The following is an 18,053-nucleotide window of genomic DNA, read 5'->3' on the forward strand; positions in this document are numbered from 1 at the left end:
CAACCCGCGCGGGAATCTCTACACCAGCGCCCCAATATTATTCTTCTTCGCCTTGCCCGGTGCCCAATACCTTCGTTTCCCGGCTCAACTTGCGCCTTGGACAGCCCGGCCAACCCCAAGCCGCCGTTGTCGCTTATGTCCATTGCCATTGCCACTGCTTGTTGCTACCGCTCTTCTTCCCGCACGAAACCGGGAGGCTTGTAAACTAACAGACAACAAGAAGAAGAAGGGCGCTTGAGCTTTTCTTCATCCTCCAGTGCCGAACTGCGCCTCGACTGCTCACAATTAGAGCACATTCCCAAAGAAGCGTCTATCCGGAGACGGGTCCTTACTCCGGCGGTCCAGAACGCACGCCCTCCACGCAGACAAGGCGCCGCACCATGCTCTGCTCCGCCTTCTACTCCCCCACGATTCTCTAGCATTCTGCCGCCGCCGCCGCTTGTTACGTCCTGGTCACTGCCTACTGCTCACCGACAAACCTCCTTCCAACTACTCCGGCTCCGTGGGCACCTGACGAGGGTTGCACGTTCATCTTCCACTGCGGCCAAATTTCATCTCTGTAAACCTAACATATTCCACGCTTCTACACCGAGGTTCACCTGCGAGCCGCAGCTTCCCATGCGTGGGCCATCGCCGAAATGCCACCTCCTGAACCTGTTATCACCAGCAGTCATGCCCGAGGCAGCGGTCCAGTAATTTCACCTCTCAAAACTGCAGTACCATCTCAGAAACCCATTCCTTCAGGATCGCGGCCTTCTACTCGAGAGAGCGGGTTCAACTTCGACACATCATCATCCCCGCCAGAGGATCCGGTACCAACACGCAGTGATGGCGCTCCGAGTACGACCAGCAGCGGCCGCTTCTTCCGCGAGAACTTCAAAATGGGACCCGGTGAAGGCAAACGGTCACACTCAGCTAGTCCCTTCCGCATATCGATGCCTTTCATCACGCCCGGTCAACTCGCTTTTTCCGCCATGCAATATCTGCCAGTCCCGATACTGGTTCTGAATAATCTCAAGACTGTGGTGCTTGCCAATGAAGCCATGGGGAGGATGCTTGGGATGACAAACGATGCGGCCGAAGATAACTCATACGTTGCCGAGAGATTAAGAGGACAGTCTTTATCCCAGGTTGGTATCGACATGATCCAGGAAGGTCGTCCAGTCTGGGTCGGATGGGAGTCGTTTTTGGATTCCCTCGTGCTCGAAATGGGCGCAAACCAGACTTCCAAGGATGCGGCGGATATGTTCGCACAAGGCCAAGGTGGAGAGGCGACACCGACCCCGGATTCGCTCGCCCCGCCATTACCGGACCATCCAACGGGTCCATGCTTGGTCAAAGATGCCGTAGTGGATGTCGTCATTTCCCGTAAAGAGCTGGGAAAGCCGGGATTCGATCCTCGGGCCAAGGGAGCATCAGACCATCAAGTCTACGCCAAAATGATTGTGACAATATGGGAGATTGAGGATCACCAAGTCTACTTCACCCTAGCTTTCACCAGCACAAACTCTCCGCCTTCCCAGTCGGCTCCGAGCCGCAAAGCGGTTGCGCGGCCGAATTTGTTGGAACAAGCAGACCGCAAGACGATATCTAATTCGAATCCGCCCTCCGTCAGTTCCAGCCACGATTCTAGTTCGCCATCGTTCCGCGTAAGCCCCAGCGCCGTTTCACTCTCGTCTAGTCCGTTCCCGCCAATGGGCCCACCTTCGACAGCCGTACATGCGAGCGCGCCCTCGATTTTGCAGAAGATGATTCTCATGAAAGACGCCTTACTTGATAACACGGAAATGCCCATCCTGGCGATGTGGAAAGATGGAAGCGTGACGTTTCCAAATCGCGCTGCTCGGAAACTACTTCGGCAAGAAAGCGACTTGGAGAAATCATCAGATGGATTCGATTTGCTACCCAGCTGGACAGTTTGGGACCAGGACTTTGAGAGGGAGTTGGATGTCAGCGAGTACCCCATCTCGGTCCTGCTCAGAACGGAGACGCCCTTCACCAATATGCGTGTTGGTATGATTGACCCGTCGGGTAACAGGATGGTGTACGATGCGCTCGGGGAGGCAATCCGCGATGATAGCACCGGCGAATTCATGGCCGGCGTTGTCACCTTCAGAGACATCACCAAGATGAAGGAAGAGATTGTTGAGATCAAGGAGAGAGATGAGGAGCGCTTCAAACTGATCTGCGACACTATGCCTCAGCTTGTCTGGACGACGAAACCAGATGGCTATCATGACTTTTTCAACACTCGGTGGTACTCATACACAGGGCTCACCCCTGAGGAGTCAATGGGCTCAGGATGGAAACATCCATTCCATCCGGACGATGTACCGGAAAGCGCTAGGCGATGGAAGCACTCTCTAGAAACCGGCAATCCTTACGTTACGGAATACCGGTGCCGCAGCAAAACTGGCGAATGGAGGTGGATGTTGGGGAGAGCTCTCCCGCAGAGGAATAAGGAGACAGGCGAGATCGAAAAGTGGTTCGGAACTTGCACCGACGTTAACGAAAGCATTGAAGCCAAACTCGCTGCCAGGAGTACCCGACAGCAGTTACTGAGCGTTCTTGCGCACTCTCAAGTCACCATTTTCACCGTCGATACCAATCTCAACCTCACCATGCTGGAAGGTGCGCTGATGCGGGACAGCAACGGGGATGATAGTGCCGCAAACCAAGCGACTTGGTTCCTTGGCCAGAACATGTACGAGGTCTTCAACCGACTCAACCCCCAGCTCAAGACTGGCGAGCGCCCTAAATTCCTCCGCCCCGTCGAAGACATATTGGCGGGCGGAAAGACGGAAGAGGTGGCAGAGCACGGCATGGATGGACACTGGTACCGGACGAGGTTCTTGCCTATTATCGGCAAGAAGACGAAAGATGCCATTGTGACTAACGAGGCCCGCATCGAAGGCGTCATTGGTGTCATCATGGACGTGAGTGAGCTCAAGGAAAAGGCCGAAGATTTGGAAGAAGAATCTCGGGAGAAGAAGCAAGCGATGGCGAACGAGGCGGCTGCGAAGGAAGCGAACAGGCTCAAGAGCCAGTTCCTTGCCAATGTAAGTGGTTTGTGTTGCAGGAGCTTGTAGAATTATGAACTTACGCGTTGATAGATGTCTCACGAGATCCGGACGCCCATTACTGGCGTCATCGGAATGGCCGAGTTGTTGAGGGATATGGAACTTGACGCTGAACAGACCGAGTACGTCGAAAACATTCAGAGGTCGGCGAATGCTCTCTTGACGGTCATCAACGATATCCTTGATTTCTCCAAGGTCGAATCCGGACGTCTCGATATCGAAGAAGTCCAGTTCTCACTTTCAGTCATTGTCACTGATGTCAGGAAAATGTTGAGTTTTGCTGCTGAGCGGAAGAATCTGGATTTCCGATCCGATATTTCGAAAGAAATCGAACGCGATCTGGTTGTCATTGGTGACCCCGGTCGTGTACGCCAGATCATTACGAATCTCTTGACCAACAGTATTAAATTCACCAACCAAGGTTATGTCAAGTTCTCGGTGCAGAAGGAGAAGGAGACGTCGGATAGCATCATCGTCAAGTTCATCGTTGAAGACAGCGGTATCGGAATCGAGGAGGAGGTGCGGAAGAAGCTTTTCCAACCCTTCAGCCAAGGAGATTCGTCCACGGCCAGAAAGTTTGGTGGCACGGGCTTGGGTCTCACGATTTGCAAGAACCTGCTGGAGTTGATGCATGGAGAGATGACGCTGGAATCCGCCCTCGGCAATGGAACTGTGGCAACATTCTGGGTACCCTTCAGCAAACCCCAGAACCAAGGGAGGGCACCGCTCGTCGAGATTGGCTCTCTACCGGACAGGCTACAGTCTGAGATGAGCGTCTCGTGTCACAGTTCAGAATTTGAACAGCTGCTAAACACGCCTCCCGCCTCAGGCGAGTCCTCGCAATTCCTAACCGACAAACACAAGTCTCCATCACGGCGACTATCGGTACGGACACCGCCGGCTTCGGACGAGGAGTTGTTGCCACATGCTGAACGTGCCAAAATCCGTGTTCTTGTCGTCGAGGATAAGTGGGTGCTCATTTCTATTGGCCACGTTACGGTTCATGCTAACAGCTTGGCAGTGCAATCAACCAGCAAATCGCAACCAAGACAATCATGAAACTTGGCTTCACGGTAACCGCAGCATGGAACGGAAAAGACGCCCTCGAGTACATGGCGGCAGCGCAGCAAGGCAAACACAGCAAGCCGGACATCATACTAATGGACGTGCAAATGCCAGTCATTGACGGTTACAAGTGTACACATCTCCTCCGCCACCACTTGCCGTATAAGGCCTACGTGCAAGATATACCAATTGTGGCGATGACGGCATCGGCAATCCAAGGCGACAAGGAGAAATGCACTCGAGCAGGAATGGACGACTATCTTGCCAAGCCAGTCAAGAGCAAGACGTTGGAAAGAATGCTTGTCCGATGGAGCTTGATGAAGAGATCACATCAAACAACATACAGGGAGTCGGATGGATCCATGTCTGATTGCTCAGACACCGCTGCACACTGCAGCAACGCTGATATCCCTGGCATAGCACATGACCACCCGGATCCTACACCCCCGGACTCAACAGAAGCTGTGGCGCCATCGAGCCGCCAACGAGAGCAAAGCCAGGAAGCAGATCGTGAAAGTCGGGGCGATCCGGTGACACCTAGGCCTCTTACTAGGAACAACTCTTATGAGCCATCACCGTTCGACTCCCCAAATGTGGCGGAATCCATCAAACCAATCAGACGATCCGAGACTGACGAGCTTGCGTTGCAAGCACAGCAAGGCAAGCTCATGGAAGCCGCGGGTGGGAAGAAGCTCCCGCGACGGGGCGAATCCTTCCAAACGGTGATAGCTGGCGATTCCCTGACTGAGGAAAACGTGGAAAAGTTGGAAAAGGAGGAACACAAGCGGAGGTCATAGACATGGAGGAGTGCTTACAGCATCCTACTTTTTTTCAAAGTGCTTACCAGGGGGAATGTTCACTACTACCACAGCGAGGTGCATGGCGCCCGGTCACTGTATTTATGCTTACAAACGCGACACACAGAGTTGTACATATGGCAGCAGAGAAATCGGAAAGCAGGACATTTGGGGATGCGGCAGGTCACGTTGCATCTTGGCATTTCGATCGGCGCATAAAGCGGGCGGGGGTTGGATTTTTTAAACCGGAACCCGAAAAACGAAAATGCGGCATACGGGCGGAACGAATCTCGCCAGATAGCAATGGTTTTGTGGTTATACATGATCCGCCGGAACTGATAGAATGGGGGGGAGTCGAGGGTTTTGATGAGATTCTGCTGCCTGCTGCTTACGAGCCCAGGTTTGCTCTTTATTTTATAACTCTAGTCGGTAATGACTGAAATCGAACTTTAGTACAACAATCTGATAAAACTGTCCCTGGCCCTCTTTGTTCTTTGTTGGTGTGAGATGAGATGCGGATGGTTTTGAGCTGTGGAGTACCGGGCGGTCATCGGGGCCATGGGATGTGTGATGTTTCTCACGAGTTGCTGTCACATAGGGAAGCGAAGCGAAACCGAATGAGAGTTTTTGTAGATCGGATCTAGACTTTTGTTGGTGGAAGAAAGGTACCCGAGCGTGCCGTGGATGGGATGATGAATTTTGGAGGGGAGGGGGGAAAGTTCGGAGTCTGATCCGGTGGGTATTGGTAGGGGATGCTCGTCTACGAAGTACGCTCGGGGGGTTATATAGTGTTGTGCAGTGCGGGTAGGCAAGGTATGCGGGTGATTTTGTTTAAAAGAGTTTCGAGTTTGGGGTATTGCGTGGGAGGTTGGTGCAGGGGCTGTGCTGGATGAAAGGAACTTCGTGTCTGGGGTTGGCCCTGCTTGTGAGTCGATGAGTTTATGAAGGGAAGGTCAGAGCTGAAGAAGAAGAAGGTTTGGATGTACTGCTGGGATGGAGTTTCCGGAGGGCCGGGTCGGGTTGGTGAGGTGGATGGAAGTGGTGCGTGCTGGGGAGTGACTCGAGCTTATGTGGTTTATGGCGACAATGTTCATCTTGATGTTGTTGTGAAGGATGACGGATCTAGATACCGTCTTGACCTAGCCCCAGGACTAGATGTAGATGCTGACACTCTACTATCTCTCTGCCGTCGTATAACTTCCCCAGACCACCTTCTGTTCTAAGATGGGTTCAAAAGTCCCGCAAGTTCAACACTCCCGATCCTAATCTCCGGATCCCTTTCCAACATCCTACCCAGCAACACCTTCTCTTCATCCCCGCTACTACTCAACGATTTCCGCAGCTCTTCAATATGATCTAACCACGCCTCCATCTCTCGTTTGACAGTTTCATGTTCAAAAACATGGGGAAGGAGCCAGGAGCCTGTGGGGAGAGGGATGCATCCAAAGCAGAAGAGCATCGTGATACCCAGCCCCCAGACATCAGAGGCGTAGGATTTGTGACGGTGGAAGAACTCGGGGGGTGCGTAGGGGGGTGTTCCGGAGGGTGTCCAGCCGTTTTGGGGCAGGGTGGACGGGGAGGTGAGGGCTGCGCCGAAGTCGATTAGGACTGCATGGGGTGGCTGGTGAGATGAAGCATGGGGAGAGGGAGAGGAGAAGATGATGTTGTCTGGTTTCACGTCGTCGTGGATTATGTTGCAGTTTTGGTGGAGGTGGGATAGGGCTGATGCGATTTGGGACCAGATCGCGTGGACTTGTGAGGGGAGAAGGGTATTGAGGGATGTTTTGGGGTTGATGAACTTTTCGAGGCTGAGGCCTGGTTCGTGGCGGAGGGTTATTGTTGGTGGGGAGGGGGAGGAGTGGAGGATTTGGGATATGTCTGGCTGTTGGGTGTGTAAGTTGGGATAGAAGTGAGGTCAGATATGAGATAATTATGAGATTGGGGTTTAAGGAGGGGAGGGAAGGGGGAAAGGGGGGAGGGAAAGACGGGTACGTACGTGACCTCTGGCGAGGTTTAGAGCTTCCACTTCTTTGCGCCAGCGGTGCAGGGTTCTTGGGTTTTCGGGGAAGGTGAACTTTTTGAGGACTGCTGGGAGGTTATTGTATGTTGTGTATTCTATTACGGAGTGGTACGTTGTTGCGATTATTTTTGAGGTTGTTGTTGTTGGCTGAGTGTTTTCCATGACTGCTGGGTTTCGGACCGCTTCAAGCGTAATTCTGCCTGGCCAACACAGAAACTGACTGCCGTATGCTTGTTGCAAAGACGCGAGCTTGGCCTGTACGGGTGGGCACTTGTTGTCGAACGCCAAGGTAAGTATTTGAGGAAATTGCTCCAGCGCGGCAGGTCCGAAGGGTTTCCGTTTTCGGGCTCAAGTGCGGGGTGACTCACGCCGGCCATTCGGCGAGCGGGGTTTATCCACCCGGGCCGCTGTGGGGTACCCGAGTCCGGGGCAGTTTTGGATGAAGCGGCACTCCTCCAGTAGTAGATCTGGTGAGAAACGCAACGTCGTCTTGTAGTGCAAAGATATCTCAAGCAATTGTTTGGCTGAAAAGCATGGAAGAAGCATGGAAACGAGTCTACACATTGCATTCATCCGGGCTAAACAGACGGTGAACCAGGTTTGCTGTTGATCTATCCCATCTCCCAAATCGGTACCCGATCGTACGAAGCGCGGTACGAAACTTACAATCACCAAGAAGACAGCTTTTCCCTCACATCGACGCCCCCTTAGCTGTGTTTGTATATAACACCTTTATGAATGACTTCAGAATGCGATTTTCAGACAGCCCATCTTTAACTATTAGCCGACTGCCAGGAACTCACAGGCGTGAGGTAGATTCCGCCTCAATTGTCTCCCTTATGAAGGACAATGATAAATCAATGGCAACACGTAAAAAATAATCCACTTCCTCGTGACATGACAAGGTAGACTTGATGCAACCCTTCAGCCATCGCCAGTCAGCTTCGGTTATCATGCAGATAGGCAACCGGCGAACCAACTCGCGGAGTCTGCAGCTTCCAGTCATACAGCAGACACTCGCTAACCAATGATTTCGATACAGCCTCATTGAGTCGAGGGACCATAATCTCTCACACCTGCCCTTCGTTTTGTCGCACCCTCATCAAATTTCCACGACTTTTTTCTCTCTTCTCATTTCAAGAACGAAATTTTTCATCCTCAGTACAATTTCGCGCGACTTGACACATATCAATTGGAGACACACTTCTAGATGGCGGAAACCCTTGGCCTAGCGGCAAGCGTCATTGCTGTTGTGGACATAGCCGCAAAGGTTGCTGGAGCCTCGATAAAGCTCGCCAGCTTGTGGAGAGAGATCAATAATGTCCCTCATGCTCTGCTCGCAAAGGCAGAGCGTCTCCAAGATTTTGAGGAATTCCTTTTAGAAACCGAGAGCGACGTTGCTAATAGCCCACTCCCGGAAAAGGTCTGGAACAGTGCTCAGTTACAGAAACGTATCGAGAGATCTCGTACACTTTTGAAAAGCTTACAAGAAATGGTCGATCAACTCCACAGCCAAGTCACGGATCCGCGAAGATATAAGAGAAAGCTTGCGTCGACAAAGGCTGTCCTCCGAAAAGAGGACTTCTGCGCTTTAGACTCAAAGCTTAACCTGGTTTTGGAGCTATTCAAGCTAGCGCAGCAACATTATCAGACGTATGTCGTTCCCGATCCAAATTATCTTACTGCATCACTGACGACTGCTTGTTTTGTTTTACAGATCACTGGCGTCCTACTCAGTGACGGTCTTACTGCAACAGGTGTCTGAGATGAAGTCTCTTCAAATGTCACTTGCAAACTTTGCCAGCCAAACTGAACCTCAGGATACTGCGGATGATCACAGACAAAGCAATGGCAAAGCTGTTGTTGTTAAGTCGGCAGTCATCTCAAGATATTCCCATGAACCAACAATGATTGGAAGACTAGGTCTATCATGGGAATCAGGCAATAGTATTCAGCTTCATGCACAGCCACCAAGCTGGCTTCTGAGATCAGTTTACTCTATCCTGGCTCAAAGAAGTTTGTGGGGGTGGCAGCTGAGTCTCCGAGCTTATGAAGTCGTAGAGAAGTTCAGTTGGGGATTGTATGAAAAAATCGAAAACGATGACGATGCTGCAGTTCTCGAATACTTGCATGATCGAAATATGAACCCATTTGTTCGAGATTCGAGTGGAACTACCTTACTAGAGGTACCGCCTCTTTTAGCTTTCACGCCCGAAGAAGATCGTTCCCAACTGACATATTTGACAGGTAGCATTCAGGAAAAACTCTTTCACTTTGGTCAAAACACTGTTAGATTGCGGGTTAGGGATATTCGTACTTGAGAGTATAAACCGATCAAGGTGATAGCCCTCTCAACTCTCTTCTTAGCGAAGACGTACTCTTCTGACAACTTATAGTTACCCATGGGTCATGTTCTTGTTGCAACTTGGACCCTATGATGAACTGGCGAAGCCTGGGGATGCGTCTTCAGTTCTTGTCCAAATGTCGAATTATGGTCTGAGTGACATTATAGATGGCCCCGAAGCATTCGATTTCTATCTCAGGTGGAGAGTTTCCAACTCAGGCTTTCGAATCTTGCTCAGTTACACAGACCAGCATCGATACCAATCCTTTCCATTCGAGAAAAGACTGCAGCATTTCCGGGCATTAGTCGGTTCAGGCGATCAATCATCCTTAGGAGAGTTACATTTTCTGCTGCCGGAGACCGAAAATCTCACGATGAATACCCTGAAGTTGTCAAGAGCGACAGGTCAATCCTCACTCTTCCGATCTATAGCAGTAGGCGCGGTCTTTCAAGTTGTGGCTGCGTATGACGTAATTGAAACCGAACCGACGTCTGAAATCGACTGGTGCGGACTTCTCAAGACCTGTCTAGAGCTTGACCCCGCAGGTCTTCATCATCTAGAGGAGCTTCCTTGCCATCCGGAACTTAAGCTCACTCACACTCTATACGGTGTTACCTGGCTAGTGCCCCACTACTCAGATCTTGGGTACGACTATCTCACCATCCCGCCTGACTTTCTAGACAACAGAAGTCAAACCACTTTCTTACACTTGATTCATGTGATGCCTAGCTGGTTTCGCCCTCTTTGGCTCTCGGAAACGGTCCGAAGGGGTTCGTACTATCAACAACTTCAGAAAGGACTTACAGCTTGACTTGATGCGTTAGCCTTGAATGGAACGGATCTTCTGAATTATGGTTTCAAAGAAAGACAGCTTTATAAGAAAGTTTTTACAAGCTTTCGGAAAAAAATGGCTCTGGATGTTTACAGGAGTCTCTCCGCAACTTAATTCCCCATTTCGGCTTTCTCTCATTGGCATTACTTTTGGGAAATCAAAGGAATACTGGACACTTTGGTGGGTCAATGAATACGAGGATTACGCAGGCGAATTTTGGGCAATGGTCCAAGAGAAAGACTTTGACCCGGAGGTCCCTGGTAGCTGGGTAAACGATGACGATGACGCTGACGGTCGAGAGTTGGAGCGAGCATTTGAATGGCATGAAGAGGAACCCCTGCCCTTGATTTGGTCTGAATACCATGAAATACGAGCACCCGTATAGATTGATTTCAACTTTCGGTGGCAGTATGGCACGATGCGGTGATATACAACGTTCTACGAAAGCCCATTTTAAGCATTCAGTGAAGCTCTTCATTTTACTCACCGTAGCCTGGCGAAATATAAAGCTACCGCAGTCTCTCGTAAGCGGGTGCTTCTCACTGAAGCACGATCATCGGCGGAATAATTGTTTTGAAAGCGTATCTTTGCCTAGGTAGGTGGGTATCCCTGCGACTTCAAACCAGCTATTTCCAACTTCTGTTGTTTGGGTCACGAAAATGGCCGGCTCGGATGTCTCTGGTCCTCGGTGGCTAAGACCCCTGTCAACATATGCAGGTTTGCCGCCGAGGCAGCAGGGCCGTCCCGCTGCAAATTGACAACTGCGCCGCAAGGAATTGGCAGGGCAGAATTGGTATAACTGGTACATGTCGCTGCCGAATCGCTTGCACTCAAGAACTGAGCGCTTCCAGACTGTCCCCTTACCCGCTTCGCTGTTGATCTACGTAAACACCAGTCCATCGCCAGCCATGGAGATCGCAGCGAGTAGCATTGCCTTCGTCCAAGCCGGCGTTGGTACGGGTAAGGCCATCGTCAGAGCCATTCGAATGTGGGAGCAGGTGAAGCAACTCCCCAACGACCTCAAAGCCCGACTCAAGAGGCTCGAATCCCTCGAACCAATGCTGCGTCATATCGAGTCCGACTTTGCAAAGTACCCCGAACTACGCTTCCACCCAACCGCCCAGCAATGTCTTGCCTACGCTATAGAAGTCGAGGCTACCATGAAGTCTCACGTAGAGAAACTCGAGAGCAAGATTCAGAAGCCTAGCAGCAACTTTCGAAGGCGGGTCAACTCGCTAAAGATCATAACGCTGAAGAAGGAGGAGATTTCCATGTTGGAGAGTGAGCTTGCTTGGGCTATGGAATCTTTGCAGCTTGCCATCACTTACTTCCATATGTAAGCTACATCTCCCCTGCGTCTTACGAGTACTCAACTGATCGGTACCCGAAAAAGGGCCAAGACCGAGATATCTGAGCAGCTTGTGATTCAACAGACCTCAGATCGAATTAGAGAACATAGCATAGCGTGCCAGGAAGACGTGGTGAAAAAGACGGCCCAGGCTGTCGTCAACATGATCAAGACACAGGAGGGTGTGGAACCCACAGTCGTTGATGCAGGGTCTGAAAAGATGCTTTCTGCAACCCCAAAACGATTACCAAATATGTCTCTGAAGTCCAAGTCATTTGGGCAATACTCATTTCAACGCTCCAGGAGTAACGGCGGATGGACTGCTTCGTTACAAGTACCGTGGTCTCAGTGCGTGAGGGAACTGAGATGGACAGGGTGGCAGTATTGTTTTCACTCTTATAACATCAGACCAGATTTCTCCCCAGTCTTTAAGACTGTCAAGAAAGGAGACCTGACACGGCTAATGAACCTCTTCAAGATGGGCGAAGCAACCCCATTCGACAAGAATGAGTCCGGTCATTCGCTTCTATATGTAAGCAGTCTGGGTTCTTCAATCTTGTCCGCCGATTTGTGTAATGAATGACTCACATAATATCAGATAGCTGCTGATAATGAAAGGCTCGAGATCTGCCAGGCCCTTATACAGCAAGGCGTACTCGCCGACGATGAACGAGAAAGCTACGGCGGGTTCGGCATCCCCATCCATCATCTCTCCTCTCAAATGGATTTTCCTCTAATCATATTTCTGGTACCTTAAAGAACCCCCATAGATGTCATCGTAAGGTCCAGAACCAATTTTGAACGACACGATGATGCCAACCACCGAGCCATCGTCTCCCTTTTCCGCAATGCCGCCCAGACCACTCTCACGCTAACTCTCGAGCGCCTCTTTACCTTCATGGCGGAGTACACCTACGGCGACGAGTATATTCGAGTATACTATTCCAAATTCCTCACCGATTATCATTCGCGGTTTTCGATTAGCGACCGCGCCGAGGCAGTCAGGCTTGCCGCTTTCATCGTTCGCGAGGATACCACGTACCTCAATCTTCTATCCCCCGATTACACCATCTCACCCCGCGACGTAGAGAAGAGCGCGGAATGCGGCTTCTCGTTGCTGCATTCCGCTGCCATAGCTACCGGGATAAGACTCGCGGACGAGCTGCAGTTTGATCCGCGGATCCTACGGCCGCGCACTTACACGTCCGCTTGGAGTGACATTATTATCAAGACTGTACGGAGCTTGCCTAACACAATGAATTTGTGTCACGTCGAGACTGTCGTTCCATGGGACTGGTTCGTTGTACCTGTCTGGAAAGCTACGCCCTTGATATCTCTTCTCGGTGGCGCCTTATGCCGACTATCGCCCCACTTACCCTTGGAAGAATGGGACAATGTCTTCCAAGCAGTGCTCAAACAGTGGCTCCGAGATCTGGTCTCTGCGGGCGTTGATCTACTCACGTATGGAGAGCAAGAATCTAAGACGATGAGGTTCACACACCCTGAAGTGAAGGGCGCTTTCGACAGCGATGCCATCAATCTTTCCCGCAAAGTGGTCAGGAACCCGCTACAAGCGTGTAGTAGGCCTGGGTGGATGACGACGGCGGAGAGTGCCTTTGATAGGAGTGATCGATACTGGACACCAGTGCGAATTATCAGTATCGACTACGGACCAAATGTAGATGATTGGAGAGTTCACTGGATCATTGAGATCGAGGCCTTTGCTGGTGAGTTTTGGAGGGTTGTGGAGTCACCTCGGGTCGTTATGCCGGGCAGTTGGATTGACTAAAGAGGTCCAACGCGATATCAACGCACCAACTAGCCACTTTTGATACTCGCATTGATACTCCGGCATGCTTTCTCAAAGCTTGATATCATGACGGTCGGATAGTACTTTCACTTCCATAGCCGCGAGATTCCCGGGCAAAAAGGCCCAGAGTCGCGGCAGCCGGCCGGGACTTGCTCGGCCCCACCACGACACCCCCACTAAGATGGGCGCGCAGGAGCTCACCCCGCGTCTTCGTCATCCTCGTGCACCCCAAGGTTCCAAGCTCCCAAGTCGTCCCAGTGCGGGGCACATCGGGTCACTTCAACCTCTCCTAGCTTCAGCCTTACCCAAAGACATAAGCTTTGGCGTCACTCATCACGCCTGCCTCTCATCCGTCTCGATCTCTACTCTAATTCTCTCATACCCTGCTAGCCATAGCAGCTTATCTGAAGCCATGGCGTCCGGAGACACCCGCCCACCGGGAAAACAGGGAGAATGGTACCTGGGCGACCCCTCAGAACTCAGGGAACAGCTCGACGACTTTCTCTCCGAAGTGCCCGATCAGATTGAGGAGAATGGCCTACCGGTCCCTGGTGCTCGAGTTATCATTGCCCCGTGAGTCCAACTTCCCGGTCTTTCCCCTACAACAATGATTACAACTTATGGGGGCATACTTACTAAACTGCAATGAAATGATAGTCATGCCGGCTACACGTACTCTGGTGCTACGGCAGCCTGGGCCTATAAGGCTCTCGACCTCAGCAAAGCCAAGCGCGTATTCCTTCTTGGACCCTCTCATACGTTCTATCTCGCAGGCTGCGCCGTCAGCGAATATCAGAATTACGGAACACCATGGGGAGATCTCAAGGTGGACGAGAAAGTCACAGCCCGCCTCCTTAACGAGTTCGAAATGCCCGGGATCCCGAGATCCAACGATAAAAAGGAGCACTCGCTAGAAATGCACCTGCCGTACCTCTGGATCCGGCTGGAGCAGACATTCGGCTCACCCGAGAACTTCCCGCCCATTGTACCGATCCTCATCGGCGATAACAACAAGGCCGAGGAGAAAGAAGTGGGCAAGTGGCTCGCCGAGTATGTCAAGGACCCAGAGAATGCGTTCATCATCAGCTCCGATTTCTGTCACTGGGGTGGACACTTTGACTACACAATCTACTGCCCAGATGGGACGCTCGATAGCAGGGAGAGGCTCTACGAGTATGGCCCCAAGCCCGACGGACCGCCCATCCATGAGACGATCAAGATGGTGGACGACCTAGCGATAGAGGCCATCAAGACGGGCAAGCATAGCAGTTTCTACGACAACCTCAAGCAGACCAAGAATACGGTTTGCGGAAGACACCCGATCGGAGTCACAATGGCGGCGCTCGAGGAGCTGGGCGACCATCGGTTCACGTTCATCCAGTACCAGCGTAGCACCTTAGTGACACGCCCGAGGGACTCCAGCGTGAGCTACGTTTCCGCCTACGCAGTGGTATGAAGGCAGAAAGTTTTTTGCGGCGTAAGTAATGAAGGGAGGATAAGGAAAGCGGAGGAGACGTTTTCTGTACCAATTCCATGGCAGCCGGGCGAAGGCTGAGAGGGTTCGGGCGTGACAAGAGGAGTTTGATGGCTTAGACACGAGTTTCACATCTTTTCCCAAAGAAGAGGGAGAGATATTAAGCAAAGAAGCTTCTTGAGCGTCTGGTAGCTCTAGAATGGAGACCATTGACGACACCGTCCCAAGTGCTGGAGGTCAAAGACACGGGCCAAGAAGCAGGTGACCAGATGGCTTCAATGCTGGATGAGTAATGCTAGGCGGAGGGGGAACTACACAGCAGTATGCATAAATCCTCAAGGTCTGATGTTGCTGACGAGCGGGCTACGACTTAACGGGCCTGTTGCGAATGAAAGCATGAATATTGAGCGGACCGAAGAAGCGGAAGGGAGGGCCGCCGTTTGTCTCGTCACCCCTTCTCCTCCTCTACCTCTTCCCCGCCCGATTCGGGATGATGTAGATGCGGATACTGAGGATTCCAGCTACCTAGAGAGAGGGTCAATCCTGGAGCCGTTCGGTAGCACAGCCCTACGGTCTTCCTGGAACCGGCTGGCGGTGCGGCGCTAAGAGAGTTGGGGAGGCAGAGTGGCGGTGGTTGTGGGTGTGGGTGCGGTGTCAGCTTCCGCCCAAAGCGGAACGCATTGCGGATTTTTTGGGTAGCCTGCTTTAACCAGAGCTCAGCGTTCTTGAGACTACCTACCTATTGCTGCAAGAATGTGAAGGGCTAAAAGCTTGTTGCTAACGTGAGGGGGTTTCTATTCCAAGCTGTCGTTCGGCAAGGTTGCTGAGTGAAATCCAGATTCTCTAGAATCTCGAACATAAACCCCGCGCGACATGGCAGTTGCTTGTGAAGCCAAGAAATGTCCTGGAGGGGGCATTGAATTTTTGACTTTCGATATTCTGAACGGCCCGTGATGGTGTGAGAAGGATATTCCCCGTTGATGACGGCGAGGAGAGTTTACTTGCGGAAGCCAGACAAGCCAGATCTCGACTAGTCCAAGTCTCTGCTGGCCCGACGGGTGATCAACCGAGAGGCTTCAAGGGAGGACGAAGGACGGACATCCTGGGGCTGAAGGCGCTGTAGAATGCGGATTGGTCTAGAAGAATGAGCCGGCGGCGGGATGGCTTACGGACCACAGAGGCAGAAGGCTGTGTTGATGGGTTGCCGAAAAGTGTAAAGCTAGACTGCTTCTTGGGAGGGTTTCTACTGCTGGGTTCCTTGGCGAGCTGAGTGAGGCTTGTTATTCCCCTCTTCTCTCTATCTATATTTCATGGATATCTTGTCTCTGTGTGAGGCGGTGGATGGGGCCTTGGCACTCCATCGAAGGTGTTCTTGCTGGAATTCTCCATAGTAAGCCATTACTGTTAGGCAGCTATTCATCGATTGCTAGCCTTCCTTTGAAGGAATGGAAGGCTTTGAGAAAGTGGATTGTTAGGATGACGCTGCTGGCCCGGGTAGGTAAGCTGAGCCTGCTGATAGCCTGATGGCGAGCTTACGGCTTGCATGGAACCGAGTCTAATTGGGGCGAAGGAAGATGAGTTTTTGGCCGGGGTGGGATGGTTGAGGGGAGCTATGGGTTGAGTGAGTGTTCCTGACACGCCGCAGATCCGCAAGCAAAAGAAGAGAGCAGCAGCCCGAGGCAGTCCGAAGCCCGTTTTCTTCTCACTCGCTAGGCGAGACTAAGAGCTCAGCCGTAGATAGAAAGAGGGAGAGGGAGGGGAAAGAGGCTTGCGGTTGCATGTGTTAGTTTCGCGCTTCCGAGACCGTAAGCTGAGAAGCGAGCGAGCGGGGTGTGTTGAAAGTGGCCGGAAGGATCGATATTTCCTAGAGTTGATGGGCATGGGATGATTGGAGACTGTATGGATTGGTTGTTTAAGAGGCTGAATTCCCCGTTTTCCGGTCGCGGTCGTAGGCGTGAACTCTTCTTCGCAATTTTCCAAGCCCATTGCTTGGTGTTGCTTGTTTTTGATACCTACAGAGGCGCATCGACCTCACAGGCCTTGCACCAAAAAGTACCTAAACACCACTAAGCTCGATCATCGGCGTCATTCTTCGACTAGCCAAAGACTCAATTGCCACGACAGACTTTTGTCTCTTGTCTGTGACCCCAGCGACAGGTTCACAACGGCTGCTGCGGAATTGATCGACATTGCTATCACTGCTCCAGCAGGTTTATTCGACTGCAACCCACAAGAAATCCCGTGTTTGGACTCGGAGCCAGAAAAAAAGCGGGAAAACGAGAAACGGGAAGACGGCAGCAAAAGAAACACGAGGTGGGGAGATCTGGATCGTCGAACGCTTGATTGGCGGTCTCGGGAGTGTATTTCGCAACTCTCTCTCTCTCTCTCTCTCTCTCTCTCTCTCTCTGCAACCTCACAGCTCACACGCCACACACGAACGACGAAGAGCAGTGACAGTGACAGTCAGCTACAGAAGCTAAGCCTGCTGCGCTACCTATCTGCTTCGGCTGCTTCTATTCTTACCAGCCAACGAAACGCTATCGAATTGGGTGCAGTTGAAACCACTGCCACCACCACCAAGAGAAAGAGGAGACAGAAGACACATTTGTGTGTGGACTCTTTTGAATTCAAGAGGGAACCATTTCGATTGGCTCACAACTCCCGTCGTCAAAACATCCCTGTCGACCTTGCGCCTTCGACACACTCCATCGTAGTCGACTCTCTGCGGTCGTCACAAGCCACCAGGACGAGGCCCGCCGCATCATCGGAGGAGGCAGCCACCTTCACCAATCAAGGTTAACCTTTCTTGGGGAGTCTTGACATTGGCACGAACAGACAGACAGTCAGCGACACTTTGAAAGCATAAGGGAGCAAGTTGCAAGTTCAAAGCCAAATCCAGAATAAGAAGGGTGACAAAAGAAAAAGGAGGTATTGCTTCAGTCAGCAGCAGCACCGACCGACCAGCGAACACTTGATCGAAGCATCCATCGAGTAATACCACCAACATCAGACAATCTCGGAGGGACAAGAGACAGAAAGTTGCATTAATTTTAGGAGCCGGCATTGGGCCATCTCCCGCCAGCGCCTCAAGTTTATTCGCCTCCATTATCGCCCGCCGCTTGTTACAGTTACAGGCACCCGAAAAGAGGCAAAGTCCAAGCTTCAGGGTCCAGTCCTCGACGCTCCTTGACCAATCACCTGCCGCCGACCGCATCCGCCTGAGTCGAGACAAGCCAGACTCACTCACATTCTCACACATATTCCAGGCAGTCTCACACAGCC

General features: G+C 51.7%; 5 protein-coding genes across 5 annotated transcripts; 4 read left to right on the forward strand and 1 right to left on the reverse strand.

Annotated features, from left to right (window-relative positions):
• Positions 1–638: 638 nt before the first annotated feature.
• BDP55DRAFT_558559 (hsp90-like protein) lies at positions 639–4,942 on the forward strand (the record flags this gene model as incomplete). Its single annotated transcript, XM_060569814.1, has 3 exons — positions 639–3,059; positions 3,114–4,048; positions 4,102–4,942. The coding sequence occupies 3 exons, from the start codon at positions 639–641 to the stop codon at positions 4,940–4,942; spliced, it is 4,197 nt and encodes a 1,398-aa protein (XP_060426276.1).
• Positions 4,943–6,041: 1,099 nt separating this feature from the next.
• BDP55DRAFT_673362 (kinase-like domain-containing protein) lies at positions 6,042–7,245 on the reverse strand. Its single transcript, XM_060575595.1, has 2 exons — positions 6,939–7,245; positions 6,042–6,824 (listed from the first exon to the last, which is right to left on the reverse strand). Exons 1-2 carry the CDS (start codon positions 7,122–7,124, stop codon positions 6,162–6,164), a joined length of 849 nt encoding a protein of 282 aa, XP_060426277.1. The 5' UTR covers positions 7,125–7,245; the 3' UTR covers positions 6,042–6,161.
• A 927-nt stretch (positions 7,246–8,172) lies between these two features.
• On the forward strand, positions 8,173–8,727 carry BDP55DRAFT_558788 (uncharacterized protein; the record flags this gene model as incomplete). Its single annotated transcript, XM_060569840.1, has 1 exon — positions 8,173–8,727. The coding sequence occupies one exon, from the start codon at positions 8,173–8,175 to the stop codon at positions 8,725–8,727; it is 555 nt and encodes a 184-aa protein (XP_060426278.1).
• Positions 8,728–11,001: 2,274 nt separating this feature from the next.
• BDP55DRAFT_588343 (uncharacterized protein) lies at positions 11,002–13,522 on the forward strand. Its single transcript, XM_060570899.1, has 4 exons — positions 11,002–11,475; positions 11,533–12,019; positions 12,086–12,174; positions 12,247–13,522. Exons 1-4 carry the CDS (start codon positions 11,048–11,050, stop codon positions 13,274–13,276), a joined length of 2,034 nt encoding a protein of 677 aa, XP_060426279.1. The 5' UTR covers positions 11,002–11,047; the 3' UTR covers positions 13,277–13,522.
• A 187-nt stretch (positions 13,523–13,709) lies between these two features.
• Positions 13,710–14,753, forward strand: BDP55DRAFT_731516 (memo-like protein; the record flags this gene model as incomplete). The annotated part of the gene is made up of 2 exons (XM_060579822.1): positions 13,710–13,870; positions 13,955–14,753. The coding sequence occupies 2 exons, from the start codon at positions 13,710–13,712 to the stop codon at positions 14,751–14,753; spliced, it is 960 nt and encodes a 319-aa protein (XP_060426280.1).
• Positions 14,754–18,053: the final 3,300 nt, after the last annotated feature.

Source organism: Colletotrichum godetiae (assembly GCF_030913485.1).
Source record: "Colletotrichum godetiae strain CBS 193.32 chromosome Unknown BDP55scaffold_39, whole genome shotgun sequence".
NCBI classification, from domain to species: Eukaryota; Fungi; Ascomycota; class Sordariomycetes; order Glomerellales; family Glomerellaceae; genus Colletotrichum; species Colletotrichum godetiae.

Bases quoted from the DNA above. Each gene is read 5' to 3' on its own strand.
- BDP55DRAFT_673362 (XM_060575595.1), bottom strand. From the start codon at position 7,124: ATGGAAAACACTCAGCCAACAACAACAACCTCAAAAATAATCGCAACA. The intron at 6,825-6,938 runs GTACGTACCCGT...CACACCCAACAG, and splicing joins TAAACCTCGCCAGAGGTCAC to CCAGACATATCCCAAATCCT.
- BDP55DRAFT_588343 (XM_060570899.1), top strand. From the start codon at position 11,048: ATGGAGATCGCAGCGAGTAGCATTGCCTTCGTCCAAGCCGGCGTTGGT. The intron at 12,020-12,085 runs GTAAGCAGTCTG...ACATAATATCAG, and splicing joins CCGGTCATTCGCTTCTATAT to ATAGCTGCTGATAATGAAAG. The intron at 12,175-12,246 runs GTTCGGCATCCC...GGTACCTTAAAG, and splicing joins GAACGAGAAAGCTACGGCGG to AACCCCCATAGATGTCATCG.